The sequence below is a fragment of the Microtus ochrogaster genome, chromosome 18 (assembly GCF_000317375.1).
Source record: "Microtus ochrogaster isolate Prairie Vole_2 chromosome 18, MicOch1.0, whole genome shotgun sequence".
Taxonomy (NCBI): domain Eukaryota; kingdom Metazoa; phylum Chordata; class Mammalia; order Rodentia; family Cricetidae; genus Microtus; species Microtus ochrogaster.
In genome coordinates this window covers 26,320,927-26,330,168 of record NC_022020.1, presented here as the reverse complement: position 1 = coordinate 26,330,168, position 9,242 = coordinate 26,320,927, and the positions used below count along the sequence as shown (strand labels likewise).

At 45.0% G+C, this 9,242-nt stretch overlaps 1 protein-coding gene across 1 annotated transcript in view; it reads left to right on the top strand.

Moving 5' to 3' along the window:
- The window catches only part of Hdac3 (histone deacetylase 3), a 19,941-nt gene that overhangs the window by 8,463 nt on the left and 2,236 nt on the right, over window positions 1–9,242 (top strand). Inside the window, exons 4-14 of the mRNA XM_005356008.3 lie at window positions 934–1,015; window positions 1,158–1,214; window positions 1,326–1,381; window positions 1,659–1,792; window positions 3,097–3,177; window positions 3,558–3,631; window positions 3,771–3,835; window positions 5,502–5,591; window positions 5,707–5,765; window positions 6,011–6,090; window positions 6,362–6,519. Of these exons, the coding sequence (XP_005356065.1) occupies window positions 934–1,015; window positions 1,158–1,214; window positions 1,326–1,381; window positions 1,659–1,792; window positions 3,097–3,177; window positions 3,558–3,631; window positions 3,771–3,835; window positions 5,502–5,591; window positions 5,707–5,765; window positions 6,011–6,090; window positions 6,362–6,519 (936 nt within the window). The remainder of the gene's footprint in view (window positions 1–933; window positions 1,016–1,157; window positions 1,215–1,325; window positions 1,382–1,658; window positions 1,793–3,096; window positions 3,178–3,557; window positions 3,632–3,770; window positions 3,836–5,501; window positions 5,592–5,706; window positions 5,766–6,010; window positions 6,091–6,361; window positions 6,520–9,242) is intronic.

The following is a 9,242-nucleotide window of genomic DNA, read 5'->3' as shown; positions in this document are numbered from 1 at the left end:
CACTCGGGAGGCAGAGGCAGGCGGATCTCTGTGAGTTCGAGACCAGCCTGGTCTACAGAGCTAGTTCTAGGACAGGCTCCAAAACCACAGAGAAAACCCTGTCTCGAAAAACCAAAAAAAATAAAAAAAAATAAAACAAAAAAATAAAACAAGGTCTCTCACTGGCCTGGAACTTGCTAAATAGTCTGGACTGACTAGACAGTAACCCCTTAGGTCTGCCTCTCAGAGCTGGGATTAGAAGCGTAAGCCACCAAACTTGACCTTTTTCCATGGGTTCTTAAGATCTACTCCTCCTGCTTGTAACCCAAGCACTTCAACTGACCAAGCTGTCTTCCCAGTACTGAATATTTCCTTTACTCTACAAATGTGGTCAATCCCTTCGCTCACCTTCGCCCCAAGCAACTATTGATCTCATCTCTATCTGTGTATTTGTTGTGTCTAGAATGTTATGTAAGTGAAAATGTACAGTATGTGGGTGGAAATCCATATAGGTGATTTGTGGCTTATTGTGCTAACAGTGAGCTGAAGGCGTTCATTAGCTGTCTCATTATTAATGGTTCACGCCAATGGGAATTCAGTTCTTTCTTTAAAATGTGTAACCACAAGGAATATCGTTGCACATTGTTCAAGTGTGGTACACACAGACACCTCCTATGATGAACAACCTCTTTTAGCTCAGCTTATTCACATTTTCTTGTGTACCCAAGAACCTGTTTGCTTTGTTTCCCAGGTAGGATACAAACTCCCTGGCAGTGAACATTTTTATGATTCCTGTACCATGCTTTGTATGAGGCTTGGCACAAGATTTGGTCCAAATATCTTTGTTGAATAAATCTGAAGATGGCTCAGGTGTGGAGGAGGAGAGGGGAGCTGCTAGAGGGTGGTGATGGAGATGGAGTGGGGAAGGAGGTGTAATTCTACTCTTTCCTACAGTCCAGTGTTTCCCGGGCTCTTCGAGTTCTGCTCCCGTTACACAGGCGCATCTCTGCAAGGAGCGACACAGCTGAACAACAAGGTGACGTAGTGACGTAGCCCCAGTCTGTAGTCCTGGTCCCATTTCCCGTGGGTCTCCAGATTCAGGACCGTTTATAGGCTTGACACGGAACCCGGCTTCAGGGGTGGGCAGGAAGAAGACTGAGTGGGTATTTGTCTTTCAGATCTGTGATATTGCCATCAACTGGGCTGGTGGTCTACACCATGCCAAGAAGTTTGAGGTAAGGCTGCAGTAGGAAGACTGGCTGCCAGAGGTTAGGTGGTCAGAATGACAGGGCTGGGGTAGCTGAGGAGAAGAATTGTTCTTCTGCCTATAAATCCATCTCCCACAGGCCTCCGGCTTCTGCTACGTCAATGACATTGTAATTGGCATCCTGGAGCTGCTCAAGTAAGTGCTTCTCAAGTCTGTGATGCTTTTCTCAGGGGGTTTCTTCAGCGCCACAGTTTGTCCCTGCTGCTGCTCACTTGTCAGTCCCCTTTGTCCCTTTCCTTCCCTGTCTCTAGCCTGAGGATGAAGGCCTAGGCTTTCGGGAGGAAACTTAGTGGGATGGGGTTTCAAGTGACTTGGCCAGAAGCAGAATCTAAATATTTCCCAAGCTTGTATTGGGGAGGAGAAGATGGGGAATTCACCTCTTCCCCAGATCGTGGCTTTATCATCACACCAGGTACCACCCTCGGGTGCTCTACATTGATATCGATATCCACCATGGTGATGGGGTTCAGGAAGCCTTCTACCTCACTGACCGGGTCATGACTGTGTCATTCCACAAATATGGAAATTACTTCTTTCCTGGAACAGGTAGGATCCCTGCATCTTGTGTATTCCTTAGCTCTTTGTGTGTTTTGTTTTGAGACAGGGTCTTGCTCCATAGCCCAGGCTAGCCTTGAACTCCCAATCCTCTTAATCAGCTTCATGAATGATGGGATTATTTTGTCCTCTCCTCAGAGAAGCCTTTCTGATCACTCCATTAAATTAAATAAACAGGTACCTCGCCCTGTCTCTTTTTCTCACTGCTAGTTACATTTATTATAATTTTTTGTTCTTTCTCTTAGTCACTATTCTATTGCTGTGAAACCACAGCCAAGGCAACTCTTATGAAAGAAAGCATTTACAAGGGGGCTGGCTTCCAGTTCAGAGTTTAGTCTGTTATCATCATGGTGGGGAGCATGGCAGCATGTGGGCAGGCTCTGCGCAGGAGTTGAGAGCTACATCCTGATTCATAGGCAGGGACACTCTGGGCTCGGCTTGGATTTTTGGAACCTCAAAGCCTACCCCAGGTGACACTTTCTCAAACAGGGCCACACTTCCTAACCCTTCTCCAGCAGTGCCACTCCCTGATGACTAAGCATTCAAATATGCTAAGGGGGTGGGGGTCAGGGGTCATTCTCATTCAAACCATCACGTCCTCCTTCCTTATCACATACCCCAAAAGTATGAGCTTGGTGGGATTTCATTAGGTCTGTTCATCACTGTACTCTTACGCCTCACATACATCTTAGCACACAGTAGTTCCTGAGAAATATTCATTGAAATGAGTGAGATGGCATATGCCTGTTTTCCCAGTAGGCAGGCTTGGGAGGCTGAGGTGGGAGGGTTGCCTTAAGTTTGAGGCCAGTCTGGGATATATAGGTACACTATGTCACACACACACACACACACACACACACACACACACACACACACACACACACACACACAGAGTCAGTCAGGACTGGAGAGATGACTCAGCTGTTAAGAGCATTTACTGCCCTTGCAGAGAACCCAGGTTCTGTTCTTAGCACCCATGTGACAGCTCACAACTGTCCGTAACTCCCAGTTCCAGGAGATCTGATGCCCTCTTATGACCTCTGTGGCCACCCAGGCAGGAAGACACATACTTGCTGTAATCTTAGCAATCAGCAAGCTGAGGCGGGGGAGTGAGAGTTCGAAGGTAGCCTGAGCAACACAGGAAGTTCCTGGGCAGTCTGAGTTGATACCGGGTGACCCGGTATCAAATGAATGCAAGTTGCTGGAGCCTTAAGAGAGCATGTGGTAGAGGGCAGGAAGGAACAGCTGTGTCGTGAAAACTACCTTGCATGACTACTGTACCCACTTTTCTATAGGTGACATGTATGAAGTTGGAGCAGAGAGTGGCCGCTACTATTGTCTCAATGTGCCCTTACGGGACGGCATTGATGACCAGAGTAAGTACTGCTGGCCTCTCCACGCTCACTTCCCCCGTGTTTTCTCTTTCAATTAACCTCTTCTACCTAGTGTTGTCTATTGTTGGGCCAGGTGTCCTTAAGGATGAATGGCCTTCAGAGGGACCACGAACCCCTGGAATTTGTATGCATATAGTATGTGTTTGTGCATTTTTATTTATTTGTTAATTTTTCTGGGAAGAAGGTTGTTAGTGTTCAAACTCAGCAGTTTGTGATTCCTTCCAGAAGTTCAGAACCAGTGTTTGGTTCTGTGGGTTGCCCCTTTCCTGGGCTACATGCTCTCTCAACCCCCTTTTTCCTTTTGTTCCCTGTCTCCCCATCCCCTTGGGGTGCCAGGTTGCCCACCTTTGGCCCTCTCCCAGGTTACAAGCACCTTTTCCAGCCAGTCATCAGCCAGGTGGTGGACTTCTACCAACCCACATGCATCGTGCTTCAGGTAATGCCGTTAGCACCTCCCTAAGAGGCCTTGCCTGGGCTTGAGGAAAGAGTTCTGGGAAGAATAAGTCCTTCAAACTGGTGAGGGAAGGACTGATCATTCATGTTACTGTAGCCATCTGGGTTTCTTCTTTGTGCAGTGTGGAGCTGACTCCCTGGGCTGTGACCGATTAGGATGTTTCAATCTCAGCATACGAGGCCATGGGTGAGAACTGCTTTCCTTCTTGTTCTTGTTGTTGGTATTTAAAGTTGCATTTCATCATCATCATCATCTTCTTCATCATCATTAGTTGTGTATGTGTGCCCTTGACCAGGCTTTGAACTTGTGATCCTCCTGTTTTAGCCTCCCAAATTCTAGGATTACCATCTCTGGTCACCACACCTAGCTTGGGAATTTACTATAGACAGTATGCACTGGGAAGGGTTTTCTAAAAAGGTGAAATGGGAGTGGAGACCTGGAGATTAAGAAGGAATGATCTCTGAACGGAGAACAGAGAATCGTGCCCTACACAATGAAAAGGGCCAGTAGAAAGCCCAAAGACTGAAAAAGAGCTGCAGTCTTGATGAAGAAGAAATAAAACCAGTGAGGCCAGAACACAGTGAGGTGCTGAAAGCTGGCCAGGTTGAGAGTGCACAGCTATTAGACCATGGATGATACAAACTGTGGAAGGGTTTTGTTTTGTTTTTTTTTTTTTTTGGTTTTTCAAGACAGGGTTTCTCTGTAGCTTTGGAGCCTGTCCTGGAACTAGCTCTGTAGACCAGGCTGGTCTCGACCGTGGAAGGGTTTTAAACAGGGAAGTGACATGGGCCAGTGAATTTGAAAGTGGTTGATTATTCTGACTGCTAAATGAAGAAAGGTTTGGGGTGGGAGTCAGAGCATAGGATGGGTAGTGGAAAGCCAGTTGCGAAACCATTAACATTGTTTGGGCAGGGGATGTATGTAGTGGAGAGAAGTTGAGGATTTGAAGATGTACGCTGAAGATTAGAACAGTCAGTCTAGCTGGGACACTGATGAGAGTAGTTGAATAGCAGGTAGGCTGCCAGGGAGAATATTAAGCAAGACAGAGTGAGGGTGTGCTTTATTTTAAAGTATTTATTGAGATACAAAATATTAAATGTACTGTTTTTAAAGAATTTTGCTTATTCATTCTTTTGTGTGTGTGTATGTGTGTGTTCATGTGTGAGCACAAGAAGTAGGTAGTATTGGATCTCCTGGAGCTAGAGTTACAGTGATTGTGAGCTGCCCAGTGTATGTGCTGGAAATTGAAACTCTGGTCTTCAGGAAGAGCAGTAAACACACTTAACTGCTGTGTCAACTCTCCAGTCCCTAGAGTACACTAGTCTTGAACAAAATCTAATCTTGAGGCAGGAAGGCATTGGGTGGGGACCTGGTGAATATCATACTCAGTGAAAGTGCTTGCTACATAAGCATGAAGACTTGAATTTGATCCCCGGAACCCATGTAAGAATAGCATGCATTTATGATTCATAATCTCAGTCCTGGTAAGGTAGAGACAAGAAGATTCCTAGGGCTTGGTGACCAGTCATCTTAGCCTAATTGGGAAGTTTCAGGCCAAAAACTAAAAACTTAAAAAATAAATAAAAAATAAAAAGAGGTGGATAGTACCTTTAGAACAACACTTGATATCTTCTGGCTGCTCTGTACATATGCACACACATGCAGGCATCAACACACATGAAGATTCATACACATCTACACAAGCAGTCACACACAAAAAAATGCCACTGTGAGTTCTACTGCCCAGAACAACATAGAGAACATTTAGTAGCCAGTCTCTTTGCCTGGCATTCAAGTGATACCTGGGGTCACATGTCTTGGATTCACTCGGTCCTCTTATTGCTTCTGACAGGGAATGTGTTGAATATGTCAAGAGCTTCAATATCCCTCTCCTTGTGCTGGGTGGTGGTGGCTACACTGTCCGAAACGTTGCCCGGTGCTGGTGAGTCCTCCGTTCTCTTTCTCCTTTGTGGTTCACTAGGGACTCTTAAGAAATTGGAGGGATGGTCCTTGCAGCCCACATGGTTAGCCCAACCCCCTCTGCTTGCTGGTTTCAGGACATATGAAACATCTCTGCTAGTAGAAGAGGCCATTAGTGAGGAACTTCCCTATAGTGGTAAGGTCTACCTCATGGTGCCCCTTCCCCATTCTCACCAGTCCCCAGAATGACCTTGTTTGAAGGCAGATGGGAAATGGTGTGTTCTGGGAGCTCTGCAGACTAAACCCTGGGCTCAGAGCAGAGTAAATAACTTGTGTACCTGGGGACCAGGATGGCAAAAGATGGGAATGTTGCAGGACTCACCTTTTTGTATCTCAGCTGTACTGCTTCATCCCCTCTCCCAATCCCTTCCCATCTCTAAGAATACTTCGAGTACTTTGCCCCGGACTTCACGCTCCATCCAGACGTCAGCACCCGCATCGAGAATCAGAACTCACGCCAGGTTAGCAGCTTGGAGAAGCTGGAGAAGCGATGAGAAGAGGACTCGAGAGGGCGGGGAGGTGGGAAATAGGAGAAAGCAAGAGAAGGAAGTCCTGGCTGTCACTGTCACACTTACCATTGTGGGGAAGCCCAGGATAAAGTAGGGACAGTTATCAACTGGGATCTGAACTTGAAATACTTCTTAAAACCAGGATGTTCAGGGTGGAAGGCAGAGAGAAGGGTGTGTACTCTGGGAATTCAGGAGCTGCTGACTTTTCTTTCCTTTCAACTAGTATCTGGACCAGATCCGCCAGACAATCTTTGAAAACTTGAAGATGCTGAACCATGCGCCTAGTGTCCAGATTCATGATGTCCCTGCAGACCTCCTGACGTACGACAGGACTGATGAGGCTGATGCCGAAGAGAGAGGTCCTGAGGAGAACTACAGCAGGTCTGGGCCAGGGGCTTGAGGGTCTGCAGAGGAGGCTTCTGAGTGGGAAAGAATGGGAAGACACTAGTTCATCTGGCCCAGGCCTATTGTCTCCTTTAGGCTGCAAGTTTTCTACCTTTTTTGACACTTTCAATAACAAAACAACATATTTATTTAAAGTATTATAAACAGCATCAAAATGTTTTTACACAGTCCCAGACTCATTCCACGAAAGTAACCATTATTAGTGGTTTGACTTACGTCTTATTTGATAGATCATTTTCTGTAGATTATAGGAATAAATACTTCTACATGTACATGCATACATTCAGAATTTTATATATGTAGTTATTTTCTTTTTCATTGATGTCTTGTGTAGATCAGACTGACCTTGAAATCGGAAATCCTTTGCATGGGCCCCCATAACTAGTTCTTTCTTGGTGTTTTTGAGATTGGGTTTGACTGTCATAGCACAAGCTGGCCTTGAGTTCATGAAAGTTTTCTGCCTTAGCTTCCTAAATGCTGGGTTAAAGGCAGGCACCACCCAACCCCGTTTATACATTTTTTGTGAATACAAATAAGGATATTCACAATATGTTGCTCTGACTTACACTTGCCTGTTTTCTTTTCTTTTAAAAAGATTTTTTTCCAGGGCTGGAATGACTTGGTGGTTAAGAGCTCTGGCTGCTCTTCCAGAGGACCCAGGTTCAATTCCCAGTACACACCTGGCAATTCTCAACTGTCTGTAATTCCAGTTCCAGGGGATCTGACACCCATGGCAAAATACCAATACACATAAAATTAAAAATTTTTTTTCCATGTCAGTATATATAGATCAGTGTTTTCTCCATTGTATCAACATTGTGTGGGGATAGCATAATGTAATCAATTACCACTCGTGGGTATTTACATTATTCCCTATCCTACTTTACCCCCTTTTTTGTGGCTATTAAAGTAGTAAAGGGTGTGACCCTGAACCCCTTAGATAATATATCTTTGCATGCTTGTTTTAGTGGGTCTGATTTTCAGAATTGTTGATGTTAAAAGGTCATATGTAGTAAAACCTTTTATATTTGCTGCCAAATTGAAGACTTCCAAAAAGTCTTCAGTGGTTTAGTTACATTCGTTTTTTTTTAACCTTTTATTTATTTTTAGATTTATTTATTTTACTTTATATGTGTGGTGTTTCACCTGTATCTGTTTATATGCACCATTGTGTACCTGGTGCCTGCTAAGGTCAGAAGAGGGTGTCAGATCCCCTGGAACTGGAGTTAAGGGTGGTTGTGCTGCCATGGGGTGCTGGGAAGAGAACCGAGGTCATTTGCAATGGCAGCAAGTGCCATCTCGTCAGCTCCCTGTTTATAACTTTACTCGGTCCTTCTGAGCGCTGAACCAGACGGGTCACTGCCCACATCATTCTGTTTTATAGGGTTCTTAGATTTATTTGTTCAGCTGTCTTCTTCTGGTTTGAGAATTGTATTGAGTGAGGTGTGTGTAAATATGTAAATAATCTTTATCTTTCTTAGGTCTATGTTGAAATATTTGTAGTTAGAATGAAATAGGGAGGGAAAGATTAGTATTGATTTTTTTTTTCTGTGTGTTAATCCTTGAAGAAAATTTTGGAAAATGAAGAACAAGGACAGCAGAACCCAGAAGGGCCTAGAGAGATTGAGAGAGACAGAGAGAGAGACAGACAGACAGACAGACAGACAGACAGACAGACAGACAAACAAGGGCAGACAGAGATACAGAGATTTGGTGGGAAACAGATCTCCTTAGAGAATTACTGATATTTGGCTCTGCTACAGATGGGATGACTTTGCAGTTCCTTCTAGAACCTACTTTTGGGTCATAGAATTCTGGCCTTCATCTCTCTCCTGGACTTGGTCTTGGCTGCTTTGGCCCTTGGACTTCCCCAGCTGCCCTCCCCCATGGGTAACCCCTTCTTCCCTGGCTTGGGTGAGGAAGTATTGAACATCTGGCTCAGACTCCTTCCGATGATCATCTCCTTGCATCTTCTGCTCTCTCAAGCCTGACTTCCAGAAATTGATTTCCACTGTCTTAGCTGGTTTGTCCATAGTGTTTCTGAGTTCTCCCTTCTGTCTAGGTTTGCCTTTTCTTCTGTAGTCACATGCTCACATCTGGTTCTTGTCTCTGCACTGTTTAGCCTTCTGCACTGCTGGCAGGAACTTCTGTTTCTGAGCCTTGCCTCACTGTCAGGCTACCTGCTGCCATAGCTCCAGCTAACACATGACTTGCAGAGTGGCCACAATGAGTTGCTACCTTTGCAGAGGTCTCGGTTCCACATTAAGTACTTCATGGTGTCATTCTGTTGCCATCAGACAACCCTAAGAGGTGGCTTTTATCCTCAGATGACTAGAGCAAGAACCCAAGGCTCAGAGATTAAGTAACTAGAGTTCTGCAGCTAATATCAGGACTGAGACCCAATCCTAAGTTTTAGAGGTGATAGAGATGGGCTTACTGAGTAGACACGACCTTGTCTGCCTTAGTTCCTTAGCTTCTCTTTAGTGACCTTCTCAATTCTCTCTTTCAAAGAATAGTGTTTCAAAAAGAAGGAAGCCTGTATTGAGTGCTTACTGAATCCTGTGTTGCTATCACTTCCTTCTTAAGGGAGTGTTCGCCTTTGCTCATACCTTTCCCTTTGTCCAGTCTTCCTTTCCCAGCTTTCCCTGTGTCAATCTTCCCCTCACAGCTTTCCCTGTGTCAATCTTCCCCTCACAGCT